Source organism: Berghia stephanieae, chromosome 2 (genome assembly GCF_034508935.2).
Source record: "Berghia stephanieae isolate SIO BIC M18660-M18661 chromosome 2, UCSD_Bste_1.3, whole genome shotgun sequence".
In the NCBI taxonomy this organism is placed as follows: domain Eukaryota; kingdom Metazoa; phylum Mollusca; class Gastropoda; order Nudibranchia; family Aeolidiidae; genus Berghia; species Berghia stephanieae.
In genome coordinates this window covers 23930344-23955343 of record NC_088361.1, presented here as the reverse complement: position 1 = coordinate 23955343, position 25000 = coordinate 23930344, and the positions used below count along the sequence as shown (strand labels likewise).

The 25000-nt window shown below is 34.2% G+C and overlaps 2 protein-coding genes across 6 annotated transcripts in view; one reads left to right on the top strand and one right to left on the bottom strand.

Moving 5' to 3' along the window:
- The window catches only part of LOC144966747 (piRNA biogenesis protein EXD1-like), a 16140-nt gene extending 14012 nt beyond the window's left edge, over window positions 1-2128 (top strand). For all 5 annotated transcript variants that reach the window (XM_078903523.1, XM_078903522.1, XM_078903520.1 and 2 more), the window contains exons 6-7: window positions 1203-1321; window positions 1909-2128. In XM_078903523.1, coding sequence (XP_078759649.1) covers window positions 1203-1321; window positions 1909-2116 — 327 coding nt within the window. In that variant the 3' untranslated portion in view covers window positions 2117-2128. The remainder of the gene's footprint in view (window positions 1-1202; window positions 1322-1908) is intronic.
- Window positions 2129-15385: 13257 nt separating this feature from the next.
- Window positions 15386-25000, bottom strand: part of LOC144964537 (uncharacterized) — a 24043-nt gene continuing 14428 nt past the window's right edge. The window contains exons 4-8 of the mRNA XM_078898957.1: window positions 23281-23331; window positions 21209-22543; window positions 18983-19165; window positions 17687-17788; window positions 15386-16159 (exon numbers count right to left, since the gene is read on the bottom strand). Coding sequence (XP_078755083.1) covers window positions 16034-16159; window positions 17687-17788; window positions 18983-19165; window positions 21209-22543; window positions 23281-23331 — 1797 coding nt within the window. The 3' untranslated portion in view covers window positions 15386-16033. The remainder of the gene's footprint in view (window positions 16160-17686; window positions 17789-18982; window positions 19166-21208; window positions 22544-23280; window positions 23332-25000) is intronic.

The following is a 25000-nucleotide window of genomic DNA, read 5'->3' as shown; positions in this document are numbered from 1 at the left end:
GCTGACTCATTATCAGCTTTTAATTCAAATCTAAATTGAAAACTCACTTTTTTTGTCTCATGACTTCAATTTTGAATATGAAGTTTTTTTCCTATCATGTGTGTAATATGTAGTCTATTGCTATTTAGGTCATTGAAATTGCTATGCTTTATTTTTCATTGTATTTCTTTATTTGTCTTTAAAATGCAAAGCGCCTAGAGCCTGATGAAGTTGGGGTAAGGCCATATGCAAGTGCCATTTATTATCATTTATTATTATTGCAAATACTGTGGTTGGTTTCAACTACAATTTACTCCTCTTAATCGCATAGTGTTAAATAATCGCACGTTAACCATAAATCTCAACGCCGGGAGGCGCATAAGGCCTGGACATTTTCCTTCCATTCATCCAGTCCTTGGTTACGGTCCTGGCCCTCTACTGGGAGTGCCATTCAATTTCATTCCTTTTCTTTTCCACCATCCTTCGGCATAATAATATTGTTTTGGGCATTCCTCTCCCTCTCTTTCTCTCAGGAGTCCATCCTTATGCCAATACAGAATCGCACTTTTCTCCCTCTCTTCAGAATATCCAGTTCCAACTTTTCAGTTTCTTCCCTTCACCGAAATTCTCTCATTCCATACATGATGTTGCCATCTTATTCTCAATATCCTTCTGACATCCAGAACTGGCGTGGATTAGTCTGAAGCGTATACTGTCAGATATCATGAACGTTCATCATAAATCATTCGCATTTCAATTTCAATGTTATTTCTAGTTTCGTTATCGTCTTCATCGTCTTCATCATCACCATTACCATTGCCATCATCATTATCATCGTTATCATTATCATTATTAGTTTAGATATTATCATCATCATCCCTAACCACATATCTGCGATACCCACTCAGCAGAATTGTTATTGCTGTATCTGATTTTGCGGGAAGCACTTTATTGTTGACAAGCATCCCATTTCTTGGATGATAAGCAATTTTACATTTATTTTCACATTTCGAAAACCGGGATAAATTCGTGTGTTCCATCATCATCATCATCATCATCATTATCACCATCATCATCACCACCATCTCATCATCACCATCATCATCGTCACCATCATCATCATCACCATCATCATCACTATCATCATCACCATCAACATCATCCTCATCATCATAGTCATCATCATCATTACCATCATCATCATTATTGTTTCGATATTTCAGAAATTATTGAACGAGGATGGGGACATATGGATGAGAAGACCATTGAGTGCCGAACTTCTACAAGTCTTGTCTTCCGAGGTCAATCCATTGTTTCCACGGTTGTACAAAAAGCTTGTTAGGTTGGTACTCCATTTCTTTGTCATTAATTCAACAATTGTGAGGCGCCCTATGGAAATGGCCTAACATATCACAATACGTACAGTTGAGATATAGCTAACAAAAAATATTTTGGTACTTTCAGGTGAAAATTGGAGTTTTCCAATTATATGATAGTTTGTTCATTTCTGCATTCTTTGACAAAGTTTTAAAGTAAAATTTGCACTTTAAACATTTGATTTTTATTTCAGAGAACAGTTCAAACGTTTTTTTTTCAAAACCACTTGTCATCCAATTGTCTTTTGTTTTTTGTTTTTTGTTTGGTTGAGTTAGTTGTTTTTTGTTGGTTTTCTTTTTTTTTTTTTTTTTTTTTCATTTTCTTTTTTTTTTTTTTTTTTTTTTTTTTTTTTTTTTTGTTTTTTTTTTTTTTTTTGTTTGTTTTGTTTTGTTTCTTTTGTTTTGGGTTGTTTTTTAGTGTCGCTTTTGGGAGTTTATTTGTTGCTTTGTTTGTTTGGGGGGGGGGGGGGGGGGGGGTTGAAGAAGGGCTGGATTTGTTAAATCAAAAGATTACTTGTAGTCAACTATGTCAGTCACGTGTTTCTTGTTACAGAGCCATCCATCCAGCTCTTATACCGTGGTTTGAGGCAATGAACATGGAGCAAGTAAAAAGCGCGTATCATCCCAGTCGAGTGAGAAAGTTGAGGCATTATCGAGCCCGTCTTGAGGAAAAGGAAATGGCAAAAGAACAACCTTTGATCACTCTAACAAATCGACAGTCTGTATTGTTATCTAACACCATTCCCATTAAAAGGAAATAATATCAAAATCAACGTACACGATTCGTTTCTGTTTGATTTTTGGGTAGTTTATCGTTTTTTGCGACACGATGCGCGCTATGGTCCTTTGTTTTTGTTTTTAAGGATTTTATGACGCTTGCGACACTTTCAGCGCCTGTAATTTAAGGATGAAAACGTAATAGTCAAATAATTCAAGATTTACATTAAAAAGCACCTGATAAAAGATGTAAGACAATGGGAGGGGGACTGGTTTATATAGGGACAGAAGTAGAGTACCATCTAGAGACACAAGCACAAGATCCCACTTCGATGAGCACACTCAAATATTTGCAAAATATTATATTCAAAACGAAAATTATAACAAAATTCAACAGAAAGATGATTTACAGGGGGAAATAAATATCATCTCCTAAAAATAATACAGCTAAGGACTCCTACCAGGCTCAGGGCAAAACAAAATAAGCGCATTCCATTGTAAAAACAGCAAGAGTGACCTCCCTGCCCATCATGGAAGGTCAAAAGACCCAACTCCATTATGGCCATTTGAACGCCGAGCATCGGGGTAAAAAAGAGAGAACAGAAGTAGATGATAGATGAAACCCTATAAAAATACTACTGATGTTTTTGTTTGTTTTTTAAGGGTTTTACGGTGCTTGCGACACATTAAGGTCATATCAGCGCCAGTAAGAAGGAAGAAAATGGGATAGTAAAAAGTTCCAGAATTACAATTATTTGATTGCCCACTATAGGAGGTCAGGATCCCCACCCAGTAGAATTACAATTAAAGCACCCAAGAAAAGGTAAGACAGACAGAGAAGAATTGGTTCAAATAGCTTTATTATTTTCTAATAATAAAATAAGAAAATAATAAAGCTAAAAATAGACAAAGAAAGGAATGACACACACCTGGAACACAACAAGCAGGATCCAATCCATGCCATTCAGCGAAGTAGCCAAGTCACTCTATTCCGCCTCCGAACAGGACACTAGACTAAGAGGACATATGTTTACAAAGCTAGGTATTGGAACAACCCCTTATTGCCCATGTGGAACCGACCATGAAACCACTTTACATGTGCTTATGGATTGCCCATTATACAACGTGCAACGTTCGAACCACTGGGTCACCCCTACAACACTCAACACAAAGCTCTATGGCGAGGCTGAGGACCTAAAGCGGACCACAGACTTCATAGCAGATATCGGACTGCAGCCATAGATGTCCATCAGAGGAACGAAGAAGAAGAAGAAGGTTCAAATAGGAAACAAATGTAGATTCCAAGAGCACACTATCAGAGTACTTAGTTTGAGATCGCCTAAAAGTCTCATCCAGACACAAGCACAGGTCACCACAAAGAGGAAAACACTCAAATGTTTACAAATCATATTATATATAATATGTAAACAAAACATAACACAGTGCATAACCGAGATATGATTTACAAGACCAAAAAATATCATCTCCCAAACGCTTAACTATACATTTGACTGTTTCCCTCCCAGCCAGGGCCAGGGAAAAAACCAAGTAATCTCATCCCATGTCAAAGACAGAAAGCATTTTGAAAAACAGATATAGGGGGATAGAAGACACAGTAAGTGCCTCCCTGCCCACTATGGGAGGTCAGGAACCCCACCCAGAAGTCCGGATTTAACGACTAAATTACAAGTTGAATATCATCTTTTTTTTTTTTTTTTTTTTTTTGGAGGGTTTTACGGCGCTTTTGATCATATCAGCGCCAGCAAAAACGAAGAAAATGGGATAGAAAAGAAAAATAAATATCTAAAAGCGCCTATGAAAAATTAGAAAAAGTGGGCAATTTATTAATGTAGTTTATTATCACAACTTCATGATGATGAATAAAATAATTAATTATCATCCAATACAAAATGATGCATTAAGTAAAATATAAGCTGAATTCAATAATGTCGACGTATAATTATTTACAGGTCTGATAACCCAACATATTATGAGCTCATTGTTGAAATGAAAATCTCAACAACAACAAAAAACGTAAAATACTGTCCATTACAACAATGTTAAACTGGGCCCATAATTGCGTTTGGTCTTCAGACATGCATATATTATGTACACATCGAATAATGAGCATCAATATGAACTAATACTGAATAGTCAGTATCTTTGAAACCTAAAGCAGGGTACGTGGAGAAATGAATTATAGTTTTGTATATAATTTATCACACATTCTCACCATACGTAAGTGGAATTGGTTGGCCGGATCCGATTATACTATGTTAGTGTGTACCTTGTCCGTCTCATACTTATATATAATATACCCCCTGGCACAAAAAAGCACACCGTGATATGTTAATTACACAATGAACCGCCTGGTTTGTTTTATAGGCCCATCGTGAAAATTAGCAAAAACTCTTTTAATTTTAGGACCACAATATTGAAATTCGAGGGAGGGGGGGGGGGGGGGGGGGGGGGGACTTTTCTTTTTCTTTGCAAGTTTGAAATTTGCATCTTTATTACAACCGACACGGCATGCAATAACAAAAACCTAGTAGGCCTACCATTTTTTATCATTTTTGCTGGAATTTGTTTGTTTGTTTGTTTTTAAGGGTTTTACGGCACTTGCAACACATTAAGGTCAGATCAGCGCCAGTAAAAAGGAAGAAAATGGGATAGTAAACAGTTCTAGAATTACAATTAAAGTACTTAGTTTGAGATCACTAAAAGTCTCATCCAGACACAAGCACAGGTCCCCATCAAGAGGAACACACTTAAATGTTTTCCAAATCCTATATAATATAAAGAAAACATAATACATAACAGTGCATAACAGAGAGATGATTTACAAGGAAAAAATTATCATCTGTATTTTTCCCACCATTCTATTACCCAACCAGTAAGGCTTTTGAAATTTGGCATGATGCTTTGGCTAAAGTTGATTTTAGTTTGATTTTGTTTTGTTTTTTAATTTGTTTATCTATCTTTTAAATTGACTGAGTTACAACATTTTTACAGGATGCGCCTTTTGTGTGCCATGGAGTATGTTTGATACGTATACCTTATCTCCGTCCCTATATAGTAAGGGATTTTGTCCCAAAGTGATGTTCCAATTTTAAAAATATATTTTTATTCTCTAAGATTAGGCTTTTTGTTCAGGTTAGTCATAAACTTTTTAAAACTTGTCTTTGTCTAAAATAAATATGGAAGCGATGATAATGTACTTATTTACATGTAATTGTAATGTCTAAATTCATTTTAAGATGTCGAATGGGTTTTAATTTTTAAAGTATAGATGGCGCTACGTGTAGGTCAGAAAAAGAAAAGGGGAAAGAGGATAGAAAGTTGATAGAAAGTAGTACATGTGACAACTTTGAGTCAAGGGAAGCATTTGAAACATCAACGCCAGTAATGTGACAGATGGTTCAATTACGTTGTAGAAGCGAAGATCAAAACATGTTCAAGTCATTACATTGCATAAGAAAAGGAAGACAGTGTAAAAGACAAGATAGATATACATTGTGTATTAAGAGCTCAAATATAGGTGGTTTTCATACATAAATCAAAGCAATCACACAGAATATTCCTGAAAAAAATATGTACCAACATCTGATTGAATGATCCCAGTCAAGGCCTGGACAAATCTAAGTCGTCTCACTCCTAAACAAGGACAGAAAGTAGAAAGTCCCATTGAAAGAAAACACAAATATATACAGGAGAAGTAGAAGAGATCAAGAGCCCCGCAGGTAGCGCCAACTAAAGTAGGGAGCTTTGTATCAAAGTAGTAATAAGGGAGAAAACTATTTAAAAAGCATAGAAAAAACAAAACTCAATATGATGATTTATCATGATGAGTAATCCACAGGAAAACTTCAAAAGCAATATATAAATGTCCCTATTTTGAGTTCCAGCGAAGGAACGCGCCGTGAGAGATAAATGTTTACAGGGTACAAGATATTCAAATCTAAAAACTATAATAAATAGTTATACATAACAGGAGAAAAAAAACACCATCTCTCAAATAGATATACATTTATCTGCCTTCCTAAGGACCCTACCAGGACCAGGATAAGAAACCAAGCACTGTCAATCCAAAACAAAGACGAGAGCAACGTGAAAGGGTTAAACAGATATATAGGGGAATAGAAGGCATAGCAATAGTGACCTCTACGCCCACCAAGAGAGGTCAAGAACCTCAATCCATACCTGCCTACTTCAAAATTTCAAAATCAATATCAAAGTCCATCAGTAATAACCGGGAACATTTCAGTAATACTAAAACAACAAAAAATGCTACATACAACCTTTTTTATGTAAAATGAATATTACGAGTTAGCGATCGACAAACATTACGAGTTAACTATCGACTTATCCATCATGGGTGTGGAACTGAGCGAAAAGCCCATATAACTGGGGTGGAAAAAGTTTCTCTTAACAATGTAGTAACTTTAATTTTTTTTAAATACATTTACTCTAACAAGGTGACCCGACTTTTGTGAAATCAACATCCGTAATATTTTTTCCAGTTCTGGAAGTCCGTAATTGTTATCAAAATTCCATAACAGTTACAACGACCATCTGTAAAAGAAGGTTTGTTTTTGTTTTTAAGGGTTTTACGGCGATTGCAACACATTTAGGTTATATCAGCGCCAGTAAAAAGGAAGAAAATGGGAAAGTAAGAAGTTCTAGAATTACAATTAAAGCACCCAAGAGAAAGTAAGACAAAGGGGAATGGGAACAAATAGGGATCAGATGTAGATTCCAAGAGCATACCACCAATGTACTTAGTTTGAGATCACCTAAAAGTCTCATCCAGACACAAGCACAGGTCCCAACTAAAAGGGATACACTCAAATGTTTACCAATCATATAATATAATATGTAAACTAAACATAATACAATACATAAGACAGATGATTTACAAGGAAAAAAAATATCATCTCCCAAAATTATAACTATACATTTGACTGTTTCCAACCCAGCCAAGGAACTCCGGCAAGGATCAGGACAAAACTAAGTAATCTCATTCCAAGACAATGACAGGAAACAATTGGAAAACGGGTATGGGGGGATAGAAGACATAGCATGTACCTCCCTGCCCACTATGGGAGGTCAGGATCCCCACCCAGGTTAAAGAAGGCAAGTATGCCAATCCAACTTTAAATTCAAATTATATCATATAATTAATCATCCTGATATTACATCTGATGGCAGGCTACATAATATAATGATGATCCCTTGTAAAATAATATGACATGCAATACATGAATGTGTTCATTTGAATTCAAATTCATCCACATCCGACTCAAACTCTGCATGCAACAAGTACAATTTCAATTTAGATAATATTCTTAGTTCTATTGGGAGAATAGTTTTGATATGGCACTACTATAGATGGAATCCGACAACTATGATCATTGACATTCAATTCTAACTATGTTGGCACCGTATGCCATGTCGTAGTTGTGTTTGCACTGAAATATATTAATGTGTGAAATTGCAGCTGGTCCTTCAACGTTTTGAGTCGGTCGTCGATGATGAATTAAATTAAGCAATATCCTCTTCTCTGGGATTATTTCATAGCATATCGATGGCAAGTCACCTACACCTCATAAATTGATAGGGAGCTACAATTTGTACTGGATATCATTATCCTTCCAATATAACTTACTTTGAGTAAAACAAAATTAAAATCACAACAATGTGACTCCCATTTGTTTGTTTTGTTTGATTTTTAGGGTTTTACAGCCCTTGCATCACTATTAGGTCATTTCAGGAGCAGTGAAAAAGAAGATGACATATATAGGAAAACTTGTAGATCGGAAGTTAAAAGCATTAGAGAAAAAGCAAGACAAAGGGACTAGTTCAAATAGGGAACAGACAATTTCCACGAGCAGTCCACCAATGTGTCTTTAGACACAAGCAAAGGATCCCACTATGAAGGATACACTCAAATATTCATACAATGCAATATATTAAAAACGAATTACTGTGATAGTAAATAACAAAGTGATGATTTACAAGGGAAAAATATCTCTCAAAACAGGTACTATACATTTGGCTGTCTCCCTCCCAGCTAAGGATTCCCACCAGGACCAGGAAAAGAAATGTGTGATCTTTTTCTAGAACAAGGACAGAGAGCAATATTCTAGATCAAGAGCACAAAGCAAGATGGACAGGAAAACAGATATGGGGGATGAAAAACACAGCAAGCTACCTCTGGAATGTCAGAAGACCCCACCAAGCGAATCCAATTCCTCACACATGATTTTTAAATTTTCATAGCTGACCTGAAAATCAATAGGTGGACCTCCTTAACTCTTGACAAAACTAAAGGTGATGAGTGAAGGATCTAAACCCTATGTTATTTTGTTGGCCCCTTTTAACAAGGCAATCAACAATTTATGAGTGTGTTTCATACCGTAAAAGGGTTTTTAATATACCGTTTACAGTTTTTACAACACTGTATTTAGAGCAGAAATCTTAATAAAGAAAAAAAAAATCAAAATCTGTTTTACAAGCCATTATAGGTTACATATTACATTGACAGACATCAAAATGTTTGAGGACATCTCAATCAAAATGTGTGAACTTCACAATGACTCAAGGACAGCATTTTGATAGGTTAGCGACATGAAGTCGACTAACATGTCTCTTGAGTTGTCCTCAAACTCTCGAAATGTGCTTGTATCACCATTTTAAAGGCCTGGACCATGGCGTTCATTCTATGAATGCCACAGCCTGGACCTATGATAAATGATATTCAATATCAAACATATTTTATTCAATGAAATTTTTAAAAACATATGAATCATATCTATACAGAGCTTTTTCAAAATTTATTACTATACTCTAAGCGCTATACATTATAGATTTCCAACAGCAGAAAATGCAAATTATTCCACCCCTATAATTTGTTAGTAAATACACAATCGTTTCATAATGCTTTGAATGTGTTGAACAAAAAATTTATTCAACGCTTACAGAATATTTGCAATCGATCTTATTAGTTTATATAACGGTGTTAAAGACAGCTGATTGGCGATTTAACTTTTTTCTTTTTTGAGTCAAATTGTCATTCAAGCAGATGTAGAAAAATACAAATGGCGAATCGATGTCACTACTGCCATGCATCCAAAACCCTTAAAATTCACAACCAATTAATAATTCCCCCCCTAGCTACACACACACACACACACACACACATGCACAAACACAGATAGAGAGAGAGAAGAATAATAAAATTATCGCTCTAAATAAACATCTACCCTACATTAGGATCGTCAAATTGATTTGAAGAAACATAACACTCTTTCTAAATGGGAGTAAAAAGAACCAAAACAATCTCACTCACACATAGTTTGAATACATTTACAATTGATAAATTCTACCTTCAAATTCATTGTGCCTTCATTGATTTACACCGCTAATACACATTATGAAAACAAAAATATAAAAAATCGAAAGAAGAGAGCACAAAACAACAAAAAATAGCCTGCATAGTATGTCTAGACTATCAGACAATGTTGCAGTGCCAGATTACTTTGGGAAAAAATGCAAAACAAATTACTAGAAAATTCGGAATGGTCTAACTAAATGCCAAAATTTTGAAGGCATCAAATTTTCTAGTAAAGGCCCATAGAAGTGGATAGAATTTCTTATCCCATTTCCATGGTTAGAGTCTAGACAGGAATTTTTTCTTTTGTTTAATGACCATTTTATAAAAATTGGCATTAAAACTACGAAATTGGCATCCAAAACGTGTCGTCTGGGTTTTGCTATAGGAAAGGCTTTAATAATCCCTACATAAAGATAACTTGAATTCATTGAAAAATGAAGCATTTTTACAAATGATTAGTTATGAAATATCTAAGAAAATCACTTTGAGGGGTGGAATAAAGGTATTCTTTCACGGGTTTGGATTGATTAAATTCGTTTTTTATCGCGAAATAACTCACTTGTAAGCTCGTGATTATTTGCAGCGATAAAAATAACTCATTTAAAATGTTTGTTTTTAGGGGTTTTACGGTGCTTATTGTTTTGTTTTTGTTTTTAAGGGTTTTACGGCGCTTGCAACACATTAAGGTCATATCAGCGCCAGTAAAAAGGAAGAAAATGGGATGGTCAAAAGTTCTAGAATTACAATCAAAGCACCCAAGAAAAGGTAAGACAAAGGGGAATTTGTTCAAATAGGAAACAGATGTAGATTCCAAGAGCACACTATCAAAGTACTTAGTTTGAGATCACCTAAAAGTCTCACCCACACACAAGCCCAGGTCCCAACTAAGAAGAGGGATACACTCAAATGTTTAAAAATCATATATAATATTTAAACAAAACAATACAGTGCATAACAGGGAGATGATTTACAAGGAAAAAAAATATCATCTCCCAAAACTCTAACTATACATTTGACTGTTTCCCTCCCAGCTAGGGTATCCAGCCAGGGCCAGGACAAAACCAAGTAATCTCATTCCAAGACAAAGACAGAAAGCATGTTGGAAAACAGACATAGGGGGATAGAAGACACAGTATGTAGCTCCCTGCCCACTATGGGAGGTCAGGAACCCCACCCAGTTACGGTGCTTACGACACATTTCAGCGCTAGTAAAATAGAGGAAAATGGGATAGTCAAAGATTCTAGATTTACAATTTCAAGGCACAAGAGAAAAAGTAAAATAAAGGGGAAGGGTTGACATAGGGATTTAGATGTCGTTTAGGCTCATTCAGACACAAACACTGGTCTCCACTAAGAGGAATACACTCAAATGCTTACAAACCGATTATATATATATATATATATATATATATATATATATATATATATATATATATATATATACAAAACTGGACTATGGTCATTTTTTCATTTGGCTCTTCATATATATGTATAATATTCAAAACAAAATAATAAATGCAATGGTACATAACAGAGAGATGATTTACAAGGAAAAAAATACTATCTCCCAAAACTAAAACTATACATTTGACTGATTCCCTCCCAGTCAAGGACCCTGGCCAGGGCTAGGACAAAACGAAGTAATCCCATTCCAAGAGAAAACACAAAGCAACTCAGACAACAGATTAAAGTAAGGGGATAAAAGACTTAGTGTGACCTTCTGTCCACCATGGGAGGAACTCATTGAATAACTCCAAACCCGTGAAAGAATGCCATATCAAAAATGAAAGACATCATACAAAGCCATTTAAGGCTCCTGGTATACAATACTTTAAGACAATGCTTTATGACCTTAATAAAATATTTCACCAGTCTCAAAAACGGTGAGGAGAAATGTGTATATATCTTTTCCAAATGGTTTGTTACTTTGTTTTTAGGAGTTTTACAGCGCTTGCGATACTTTTAGGTCATTTCAGCACCAGTAAAAAGGAAGAAAATGGTAGAAAAGATGCAGATTGGAAGTCATAAGCACCAACAACAAAAGCAAGACAAAGGGGACTGGTTCAAACAGGGAACAGAAGACTCCATGGGCAATCCATCAATGTGCCTTTTTTGACATTACCTAAAAGTCCCATCCAGACACATGCAATGGATCCTGTTAAGAAGAATACACTTATATCATCAGTACAAGATATTAAAAACTAATAACTAAAGTTATACATAACAGAGAGATGATTTACAATTTAAAAAGTATCATCTCTTTCAAAAAACCAACAAAAAAAGAACTACACATTTTACTGCCCACCCCCAGCAGGACCAGGAAAAAAAACATGTAATTTCAATCCAGAGCAAAGACAGAGAGCAACATGGAAAAAAAAACAGATATAGGGATAGAAGACACAGCGAGCTACCTCTCAGCCCACTATGGGAGGTCAGAAGACCATACCTATTTCCCAATGGTTACAAGGACTCAAATACAGACCTCATCTCTAACAAACTGAATACATTACCATTTCACCATATAGACATGAACACAGTAAAATGACCTCCGTCAATGCCCTATTTCATTTTATCTTAATACTGATCAGTTTGATTAATTGTTACTGTTATACATATTTTCATAATTCTACTTTTTTTAAAAATTATGATAGAATTGCATACACAACAGACATAACTCATTGGAACAATACACCTGTCATCTTGAAATATTAAATGAGACATTAAATGAAAGGTCACCGTTATTTCTTAATTCAAATTTGACAGATCACAAATATAAACTAAACCAACATTACTGCTGTAAAATGACAAAACACCTTTTTCATTTTATAGCCAGAAAATATTGACAACATATATCAATGAAAACGTGTGACAAGTTTGGACTCATCTTAAGGTATTGAGAAGTAATTGTTTTGTCTTTGTTTGTAAGGTTGTTTTGATTGTTTGTTGTTGTTTTTTGAGGGTTTTACGGTGCTTGCGACACATTTAGTTCATTTCAAGCTAGTAAAAAGGAAGAAAATGGGAGAGTGAAAAAAATCTATATATACAATTAAAAGCACAAAAGAAAAGTAAGACAAAGGGAAATGGTAATCCCGTACCAGCACAGAGACAAAATAGCAACAATAGGAGATCAGATATAGGCAGATAGAAGACAGCAGAAGTGATCTCCCCGCCCACTATAGGAGGTCAGAAAATTCCACCAAGTATTAAATATGAGGTAAAGTTTTCTGGCCAAAATGAAAAAAGGTGTTATGCCATATCAAGAGAAGTTAGATGAGTAAAAGAAAAGACCATCTAAGGATTTTTTAAAAACATGTTTAATCAGTTATAGTAGAACAATGTTCTATGGTCATAAATAAATAATTGTGAATCGAGTAATTTGCTTAAACACCACAGCAGCTTTATCATTCAAGTATCATTTGTATCATTCTAATTCTAGTGGATGATAAATCACACACACAAACACACTCCAACACATATAAACACAAAAATGCAAATAAACGCACACACACACACACACACACACACACACACACACACACACACACACACACACACACACACACACACACATGCATATACATGAATGTATGCATTCATAAGCAAATATATTTACACACATATTCATATGAATTGAATAAATCATTGCACTTAAATATTTACGAGCATATAAAATTTGATCATGGTGATACAATAAGGCAAATCTTTCCAAAATAACTTTGCTCAATTTATAAAATGTTTTAAACAACTCTTATGTATTCTTATTCCTTGATTCTGCAAATGCACTATACACAATACTTATCATTCTAGTAAATATATGACTTCTACTTTCCTGATCCTGACACAAGTTGAATGACAAGAAACACTAAATCAAACATCTAGAAATTAGAAATTTCAATTCTTTTAGAATAGGTTTCAACAGTCGTGACGTCACTTCCCTCATAATGACACATAGTAATTTAGTAACTGGTTCTAAACTATCGGAACAATGGTGGATGCCCATATGAAATACTTCTCCGACGAGCATAAAAGTGTATCCAGAGGAGTAAATCGTTATAATCTGATCATGTTTTGACTTTTATACATTCTGATCACATGACAAGTGAAAAAGTTCTACCCAGCATGAAGAATAAAAAGTACCAATTTTCTTTGTTTAGAACCAAGCTGCTCGTTGCTGGGCGGATGTGACATCAGACTATTGAATCCTGTGGGGCCAACCTACTCATTTGCAACCTCCCTACATTGAGATAATAATAAACAATATATTCAATTAAGATTACATTCCTTAATCTTTTGTATATATGTTACACGTGTTCCGTCGATTTGCGTGACCGATCGATTACACACCACTTTTCGTGAATCCACAAAATGTGCAACAATCCAGTAGTACTAGTGATAGTAGCAGTAGTAGTAGTAGTAGTAGTAGTAGTAGTAGTAGTAGTAGTAGTAGCAGTAGTAGTAGTAGTAGTAGTAGTAGTAGTAGTAGTAGTAGTAGTAGTAGTAGTAGTAGTAGTAGTAGTAGTAGTAGTAGTAGTAGAAGTGGCAATACTGATCTGCAGAATGAGTAACACTCGATGGATCGCAGCACTTATGTGGACCCACAGAATGTGCAAAATCCATCAAGGGTTACTCATTTTGCAGATTGATATTAACACTACCACTACTCCTCTTTTCACCACCACCATCACTACTACCACACCACCACTACCACTACTCCCACTAGATTGTTGCGCTTTCTGTGGATCCATGAAAACCGTTGCGGTTGCGCAATCGATCGCTTGTGTATCGATTCGGAACATTGGGTTGCTATGGTATGATCACTTGTTTTCCTTCCTTACTAAAACAAACAAAGACTTTTCTCTTTGAAATATCCCTGACAATGCATTCACTTATTTGTTCAACAGCATTTGAAACAATATTATTAACTAAAACAAAAAAGAAATTATTAGTCATACAACAACCAGTCATATAAAACCTGGAAACAAAAGGAAAATGATAGAATTGTAAGAAAGAGTAAGCAGATGTCAGTCCACCCATTAAATAATGCAAAGATTGCTACTTGAAGCTCGAAGAAACTAATAAAAAGTCAAATGGAATGGAAACTTCAATTTAATTAATGAAAACAGATAATATGGAAGCAATGGATTTCCCATATTGTAAACACAAGACGATGAATGTTCTTATGTGTTTCACTCATCGTGTTTTTTGACAAAGGGGAAATAATAATAATAATAATAATAATAATAATAATAATAATAATAATAATAATAATAATAATAATAATAATAATAATAATAATAATAATAATAATAATAATAATAAAAATAATAATAATAAAAATAATAATAATAATAAAAATAATAATAATAATAATAATAATAATAATAATAATAATAATAATAATAATAATAATAATAATAATAATAATAATAATAATAAAGAATAGCATTTATACAGCGCTTTTCCCCGTGCAACACAGGCTCTAAGCGCTTTACAATAACAGTTCTACAAGGTAACAAGGATATATCAAAACAATACTACTGAGAAATATGATTAAAATTTTCAAGGTGGTATTACGTAAAAAGGTAATGCATGATTTGAAAGTTGTCAATGAATCAGAACACCTCACATGTGATGGGAGAGAGTTCCAAAAGTAGGGACCCACTTTAGGATTGACAAGAATTGAATGGTCGTTATTTGATCTCAAGTTTCTGTTTGGGACAAATACGTTCAAAAGGGCTCTAATATATGGACTATTTGTGGTCAGTGATTTATAGACAACAGTACAAATCTTGTATACAACTCTTTTCTCCACAGGGAGCCAATGCAACTCATGAAGAAGAAGATTCGTCAATAAATATCTATCTTTATTCTCTAAAATCAGCCTGGCTGCATTCATTTGGGTTACCTGAATTTTTCTAACTTTTTCTTTCGTTATATTGGCCATGATGGAGTTACAGTAATCAAACTTTGATAAAACAAGAGAGTTAACTAAAAGGTCTGCTATTCTGAAACATCCACATTATATGTCTTTGTGAATTGAAGCTTACATTCCATTTGACTGTTGTTATTTAGTCCTTCCTTTAGAGAACTTAATTTGATACCTGCCTTCTTGAAATTTTAAAAATCCGTAGTTCATACCAGAATTCACCTTATGAAATACTATCAACGAGATTACAGGGGTTTCAAAGTTCTTAATATATGAACTCTGACATCATCTTTTCCTTCTTGGCAGAAAAAATGAATCACACAATCGGATCACCCAACCGAGTGCACTCTAAGCACAGAAACTCTGCCAAAATGGAAACAAAAATCGAATGACAACTTGTAATCTTTCAAGAACTCAAAAGGTTTTCAATCATTTTTTTTTACTTTGGCTCTTTTTTTTAAAATTCTACATAAAATATTTGCCATTTGGAAGTCACCACCATGACTTTTTCCATTTTAACTCTATCTTCATTTCTATCCTCATAAGTAATAAATTGAGCACTTCTACATAATAAATATCCTGTAAACTCTATTAATTGCGTATTGGGTGTTAACAGTGGTTGTAAAATATGAAGAAATAGTTTCAAGCCGTAAGTATATCCAGAGCTTTATCATGGTCCATGTCGGATGAAATCAGGGCATTTCTCACTGTCTCACTGCTAAATCCTAGCTGCTCCAGTTGGGCTTGTAATTTCAGAAAATCTTCTGCCTGCAGATGAAATAAATACACATGACACTGAATCAGTAATGGAGGATGGTAATTAATCAAAATATTTTTTCAGATCATTCAATGCAATTTATATCTGTCATGAAGAGCTTTAAAGAACAATTGTTGCCTGAAAGGAGCTTTTTACGTATTCAACTGAAATCGTGATTTAACAATACTCTTTGTACGAAAGTGGACATTCGACTCTGAGATATAAAATAATATAATATAATATACTTATATAGCACCCATTAATCCACTGACAAGTGCTCTATGGCGCTTTACAATCACTCAGACTATATAAACTAGCATTCACACTAACACGCTTACACACAAACACCTGTACACCCGCATACGGAAACTTCTCCGCGTCCACATACGCAAACTCTTTACATACACATTACTACCCTAAATTAAAACATAAAGCATATTAATTGTCCAAAAACACTCTTCTAAATAATTCGGTTTTCAATTTCTTTTTAAAGGTTTCTAAATTTTCACTACTCTTAGTATTATAAGAAAGGGAATTCCACAACCTGAGCGCAGTCACTCTGAAGACTAAAGAAGCCTGATTGCACATGAAAAGAGTCTACCTTGGTAAGTAAAATATTATAAATATGGTTTTAAAATAAAAATGTAAAGACAAGACTTGTTCCAAATTTTATACTTTTCACAACAGTGGGCTAATTAACTATTCTAGTTTTCTCTCAGACAATTAAATAATGAAATAAAAATTAAGAAAATATTTCAAAAGGACACTTCACTATTTTTATTATCTCATTTTCCATATAAATAATACAAAAAATAATGAAACAATCATGAACAAATAAAGAAGCATCACATGGAGGTCCCGATAACTTAATGGTAGAACATTTGCCTCCAAGAGGTCAAAAAAAAAAATGTTGATCCCCTTTTCAGTCAGCAATGACTGGGTAACTGGGTCTATTACATCTAGTGGAAAGTACTTTGTGATAGACTAGCGTCCTATCTCAAGGGTAGCAAGCATTTGCTTCAGTCAAATTAATGCCACTGAAAAAGGAAAAAAAAAACTCCCGCTCCATGGACCATATGACGATGAGAGATTGAAGGCATCACAACAAATAATATTCTTTTTTTTTAAATATTTAAAAATCGATTTGTGTATATGTGTGGGTGGGTAAGTGAGTGTGAGCGTATGTGTGTGTTTCTAAAACTGAATATTTGGAGTTGATTTTATATTTGAGTATGTGCAAGCATGATGTGTGTGTGTATTGTATTGTATGTGTGTGTGTGTGTGTGTGTGTGTTTGTGTATTCTTCTGTAGATACAATGTGTTTGTATGTATGCATTGAATGTATCTGTTTCTGTTTATGTTTTCTTGTGTCATAACCCAATCTGTTTGAGCAATATTTGCCTCACATAAATTGTCAATAAAGGCTATTATTAAAAAAAAAAAAAAAAAAGAAAAGATAAGCTATAGCTTGAGAATTCTAAGAGACTAGATTTCATCTTTGCTCACAACAAAACCCTGAGGATTTCACAAAATCTTACCTTCTCTAAATCATTTTTACAAGACTTTAATGCTGCCTCAGCGTGAACTGGTGCATATTTTTTCTCTACTAACAAATCTACAGCAAACAAGTGGTCCAATACCTTTTGGGGGAAAAAGTCGAAATAAAACATGGATGTCTGTAACAGCAAAACTAACAAGCACAGCACAGTAAAAATATGAGACAGGAGGCTTAAATTATTACAAAATAGAAATTTTCGAATAAAAGAAAAAATTTTTAAATGAAAGAAAGTTACAAGTTTGTATCCATTAATTAATTAATTAATTAATTAAGAAGTAAAAAACTGAATTTAAAACACCCCTCTAATAGGAAAAATAATGGTTAAGCTAAAAATGCATTAATGGTCGCTTGTGACGTAATCGTGTTTTTGGTTTAAAAAATTTAAATTGAAGGTCAAGGTAAGAAGGGGGTCCCGATAGCTCAATTGGTGGAGCACTAGCTTCACATGCAAAAGGATCAAGATCGATCCCGGATGCAGTCAAGATCTTTTCTGACCTCCCTGTCCACCCAACAGTGAATGGGTAGCTGAGTCTGTTAGATTTGGTGGAAAGTACTTTACAAAGACTAGCATCCTATTCAAAGGATAGCAAGCAATTGCTATTGTCCATTTCGCGCTATAGACATGGGATAAACTCTGGCTCCATGGGCCCAATGGCTCTGAAGGACTACAAAGTAAGCAGTCATTTATCGAAAAATGAATGGCCTCTGACCTTCACCTTTTAAAATGATTTTCGTACACTGCACCGAAGGGAAGTTGTATTGAATTAATTACTTCTGGCCTTTAAAAATAATTTAAAAGATTTAAGTCTCAGTCGTATCACTTTTATTGCTCTTTTTGTAAAACCAATTAGTTCTGTAATTATAACTAGATTAGACTATGTCCAAACATAAAAGCAGTCACATCAGCTTAAACACAGTCAAGAATTGGTCGACCTGGCTGAAACCCCAGGTTGTCCCTACCAACCACTTCAAGAGACTTAGCTGAGGAAAAGTGCATTGCAATAGGCCAGCATCCAATCTAAAGAGTAGCAAACAATTGTTACTGTCTGATTCAAACAACTTAAACCAGAAAACTAGTTCCAACTTGTTTAAAATAGAAAAAAACCTTGTATGGTTCTTGAACATAATGTGATGACTCTTTACTCTTTAATCTTATAACTATTTTTTCCAACTTTTCCCCCTCTTAACAGTTTGAGGCTAGATGAACTATAAAGCAATGATGGATAGGAGAAACGAAGAAATCAATGGAAGACAAATATATACGATTGTTTCTTACCTCTTTTTCATCCTGACCAAACTTCTCCACTGCTCTCGCCACTTTTGCTCGAAGAAATCCCATGGATGTAACCCTGTCAACAAATTCTTGTGACTCGCGTGAAAGACTGTGGTAAGGATCTGTCAGACCAATTTCCTTGGGTTTTGGAAACGGGGCAGGTGGCAGGGGATTGTATCTGTTTAACTGTACAATATATTTCAATTACACTAATGAGGTTTATGAGAAAAGGCATATTAACTCTATCTTTAGACCGATCATCTACTGTTTCAAAATATTTGTTTAAGTGCAATGTGATGTTCAAATCAGGGTAACTAAACGAGCATCTTAAATTCAATACCATGCAAACCTGTCCACTTGAAAATTTTAAAATCAATAACCAACACAAAATTCATCAATAATAAATGGTAAAATTTGAGTCATTTTAAATCATTAAAAAATGCTACATACGAATTTTATATGTAGAATAAACTTTGTTGTTGACAGCCACCATTATGAGTTAGCAACAGACTTAGAAATCATGGGCGTGGAACTGAGTGGTAGTGTTTATAACTTTAAAGAAATTTTTTAAGAATTTTTTTTTTCTAACGCTGTGACAAAATTGCTGTGAAATCAAAATCCATAACATTTCTTCCATATCCGTAAGTCCACAATTGTCATCATATTTCCATAACAATTACGGATGATTCATGAAAGTAAGCAGGTATGATATAATGGTGTCATTATCATCATCGAATGAGATACATGCAATTAAAATAATAAACATAGGCCACCCCCATCTCCTCTTTACCCCTCTCACAATGCCAGATCAAAAAAACCTTGAGACCTTAACATTAGCGGAACCGCAATGAGCAGTGATGATAATGGCAGTTTATCAAAAAGAAAGAAAATGTATTGGTCCATCAGGCAAACTCAGGCCAAAATGCAAAAATTACATATAAAATATAATAGTTAAGTAACATTATATAATATACTTCTTTTGTATATATTTAAAGAACTGTCCTTTCCAGAAAATAATTTTAAGGGCTTACAATATTAATCATACCACTATCTACATCAAGAGATGATAAATTTTTGGCCCATAAGCTAGAAAATATTTGTTTTTACCTTTACAAAGCACACTACAATACCTTTGTTACTCCAACCTAGTGGTTATGCAGTTTATAAATTAGACTCATGAATATCTACCAACATGCAAAACATAGGCTATCTAAACAAAGGAAAAAGAGTAAATTAAACATAATTTGAACAATTGCTTTCCGTGTCAATCATCACCCTTACTTATTGTAATATTTTATCTTTCTATGACAAGATGACTTCTAAAACCACAACTTGAAGATAGAAGAGTGATTGAAAAAGAAGTAAGGGAGAGAGAGATCGAGAAAAAAGAGAGAGAGAGAGAGAGATAGAGAGATAGAGAGAGAGAGAGACAGAGAGAGAGAAGAGAGAGAGAGGGAGTGAGAGAGCGGGAAAGAAAAAGAGAGAGAGGAGACAGAGAGAGAGAGAGAAGGGAGAGAGAGAGAGAGAGAGAGAGAGAGAGAGAGAGAGAGAGAGAGAGAGAGAGAGAGAGAGAGAGAGAGAAAGGGAGAGAGACGGTGGATACCCCAGCTGATGGAAAACGTCTATGGCAGCTTTTAAAAGATTATTTTAGGAAGTTTCCATTTCTTTATAAAATTAAATACAGAGAATATGTAGACCTAATTTTTTTTCATGTTTGAAATCAAAAAAAAAAAACTCTTATTAATGTATTTATTATTTTACAGTATATTTACAACTCACCAAGTTATTTCTTAACTAACCATTTTCACAATTTGACTAAACTTAAAAGCAGACAGATCTATATCTTTCAATGTTCCAGTACTAGGATAATGATGAAAAATCAGGCGATGGTGGAACAATCTATTATTATATATGTCAATAAGATAGATCATTTTCATAATCAATTCAAGATGGTGAAGCATTGTCTTCTAAATTCATTGGCTGGTATTGGTTTTGATAACAATTTTTTCTTTAATCGTTTGATAACAATTAATTATAATGACAAAAAAAAATTAATCTAGAGTCCCTAAAACCAGAAAATATTTAAAAACTATGAAACTGTATCATATCATAAGTTAAAAGCTGATAATAGAGGTAAACCCTTTAAAATAACAAGTAATAAAAATAATATTATAATAATTCTAAAAGATCACCCCCTAATGTATACATTAAGTTTAAAATCATGATTACCTGATTCACTGGTGATTGTGAAGGGCCATTCCTGATACAAGCATTGCTGATCTGAGAGTTTCCATATGCATCAGAATGGCTTGAATTTGTATTGTGGCGTGAGTACGGGTTTGAAATGGGCTGAACAGTAGAACTGGAGTTCAGTTCTAAGGAGTTTGATACAGACTGCCTTGGTGATGACGATGTCTGTCCCAGGTTTCTTGGGCTAGGTGTGGGAACTGTACGATTTACAAGTGGTGGGGGCAGAGGAGCTACTCTTGCTGGTTTAGGGATATCAGGTTTAGAATTGGTTGGAGCGGGAGGAAAAGGTTCATTGGAGAAGGAAACTGAATAAGATGATGTATTCATAGACACTGCTGCAGTAAATGCCATGGGTTGTGATGCATTTTTGTCCTGGGTTTCACTTTCGCCATTCAACACCTTCATATGGTTGTGGGGTATAGGAGGCAAGACAGGCTTATAAATTCCTTTGGCAGAGTCTAAGTTTGGCATACTGCTGCCTGGCAAAGCATTGGAGTTTGAATTTGTTGGTTCAGAGTTTCTCATGTCCACAGTACCAGTCATAGCTTTAGGATTTAAACATGCCTCTTCAGAGATGTCAACATAATCTCCAATATCATCACTGGCAGGAGATTCAGAACTTCTTGTTACTGGCTCTTGCGATTCATTCATTTTGGTTTGTATTTCATTTGAATTTGAAAAGGTATTGTCTTCAAACTTTACCCAGTTATCCCTGGAGACAGGAGCTGCAAGATCATAAAAACCTTCATTTGAGTCTGCGTTTATTTTGGAATCGGATGCATTGTTCTCAGATTTGCTTTGTTCTGAAAACTCTTTCTTAAGGCCATTGGAAGAAGCAGAATCAAGAAGAACTTTAAGTTCCTCCATATCATCAATTGTCTGAAGTTCTAAAGTATCAAATGGATCTGCAACGCTTTCAAACATGCTAACATCAAGAATGGAATTAGCAGGGGACTTTGCTGCACTTTCATTTTCATTTTGATTTGTAGCTTTGTGCTGAATTGGTGTAGGTTTGAGAATAGCACCAGGTTCGTGAAGCTTTTTGGGAACCATTGGTTTCACAGCAACTTGGGGTGGTTTTGCTTCAGCTTTAAAATTAGCCACAGTGTCACTGGGTACAGAGTTGTTTCCGTCTTTAATATTTGAAGCATTTCCTTCATTACTCTCTGAGTCTGGTATTTCAACCTCACCATTTTTCTTCACACTCAAGTTGTTTTTCAAAGCTTTTTCTGCTTGCTCAATGGATGCTTTTTTCAAAGCTTCTTCTCTTGCCTTAGCCCATGCAAGCACAGCTTCTTCTGTTTCAAAAGTATACTGAAATATAACAAACATCAAGAGCTATTATTTGATTGATACCGACTGAAAACAATGTGTATGTGATGAAGTTTAATGATTCATAATTATTACAAAAATAAAAGGGGCTATATGTTTTTGAATGTCACAAACAGAAAACAATCATTGAAATGAAAAGAAGCAATTTTATTGGCTAAGAGTATGAGATGACCTTTGTTGGAAACAACGTTTTCTATTTGGCTATATTTTTTTGTATAGCATCAGTGTCAACTGCCGATTATAGCTATATCAATGTCACTAAACAGGGGTTTTACTAAAATGTATGTCGCTATTATGGGGTTTTTTATTGCTAATGATATATAGCAAAAAACAGCGGTCAATGTCCCTTTCCAGGGGTTGTTGTTATTAAGGGTTGTCATTATACAGAGGTTGCACTGTTTCAAGAAATTGGATAGACTTGAATGGAATTGATATGGATAGATGACAGTCAGCTAACAGACAAATAAATATATACCAACATGTACAATTATCTTGAAAGAGAGAGAGAGAGAGAGAGAGAGAGAGAGAGAGAGAGAGAGAGAGAGAGAGAGAGAGAGGGAGAGAGAGAGAGAGAGAGAGAGAGAGAAAGCAGACAGAGAGAGAGAGAGACAGAGCAAGAGGCGGAGGGAGTGAATAAAAAAGTTCAATTTTTCTACATACAAGACACAACACTACAAAGAGCAAAGGAGGAAGAGAAATAAAATATGATGAAAGCATACCTCCTCTTTTGGGTTCTTTGAAGAGCATTCAATGGTGGGTTGGTATATGACCTACACAAAGACGGATGAAAGATTATTTTTAAAATATACAAATGCAAATATCTTTTTTTTTTAATTTAAATTATAACTAATCTTTAAAATTAATTGATTTTAGTTTTTGAAGTCAACCACTTCTTGCAACATCTTTAGGTTAAGTGCCAAGGAAAAGGAAGAAGGTTCTCAACACTTAAAGAAATTAACATCTTTCTTACTATCAAAAATAGATTACTGTAACTCGTTAATCTCGAATGTAAACAACAATAAAATATCACGCCTTGCAAAGTATCCAGAATGCGGCTGCTAAATTGATTTTAAGAAAAAAGAGAACATCCTACTCGTTGCCACTTTTGTATGAGACTCATTGGTTACCAGTTAAAGTGAGAATCAAATTCAAATTAGCAGTATTGTGCTATAAGTGCCTTTATGACCAAGCACCAGTGTATATTACTGAATTTATAGAAACTGATAAGGCAACGAGGAGTCTACGCTCTACACTAGATTCTACAAAACTAATTGTTTCAAATGAATATAAATATAAATTTTATGGAGACCTTCCATCTGGAACTCTCTTCCTAAAAGAATAAGAGAAGCGGAGTCCTTATCAATATTTAAATCAAAGTTAAAACACCATCTCTTTGTTAAAACACATCTTGATTAGTGCATCTTTGTAATTTGAGCCCAATATGAATGTTAATTTAGTTTATGCTATTATATCATTATGTTATATCATTTCTGTATTTGACATAGTATGTGGATGTATTATGAACCTATTTTGTATTAATGACTTTATGTTTATTTATTACATTGTTGTATAATGATATTATGTTGATGTAGTATGTATAATGTTTCAATTGTATAATGATGTAGCAATGACTATCCCGCACAAATCTTTAGGCCTCTTTTTCGCTCACGAAGTGCCCGAATTCGCGTCAAAATATGGGACGAAGCCGTTTCGTATATGCTATTTTAAAAAATTGATTACGACGCTGTTTATCGATGAATATGACTGAAAGTTGGCACACAGTTAGAAAAAAGGTCATTTTAGATTATGTCAAGCGACAAAACTCGTGCGATTACCAGAGGACCATTAAAAATAGATTTGTACTCTTTGGAGTAAAATATTTCTAAAACTACAGGGCGTGGAGGTTTTGTCGTTGACAAGGTAATACATGAACATTTCTTCTTTTTGGTTGTAAAATTTCATATGAATATGATGAGTACTTTTCACGTATTTTACAAAACACCATCCTAATTTGCTCTTCAAGTTTCAATCTTTTAATCCACTTATTACGCAAGATACAACCAAAGATCGAAAAAAAAATGCAGAAAAACCGTCCCATATTTTCGCGTTTATTTCCTCTTTGTGGGTCATCCAAATAAATGACACCTTTGAAACTGCATAACTTGTTTATTTTTGAATGGATTTTTAAAATTCAAAAACATTTTTACTCAGTGGAGATAGGGCTTTGGTTTTAGACAAAAATTTTCCTCAAAAAGAGAAAAAAACATTTTTCATAGTCATTGCTAAATGATGTCACTGTATTATTGTTTCGCGCATTGAGCTTCACCCAATGATGAAATTGGCGTTATATTATTATTATTATTATTATTATTATTATTATTATTATTATTATTATTATTATTATTATTATTATTATTATTATTATTATTATATTATTAT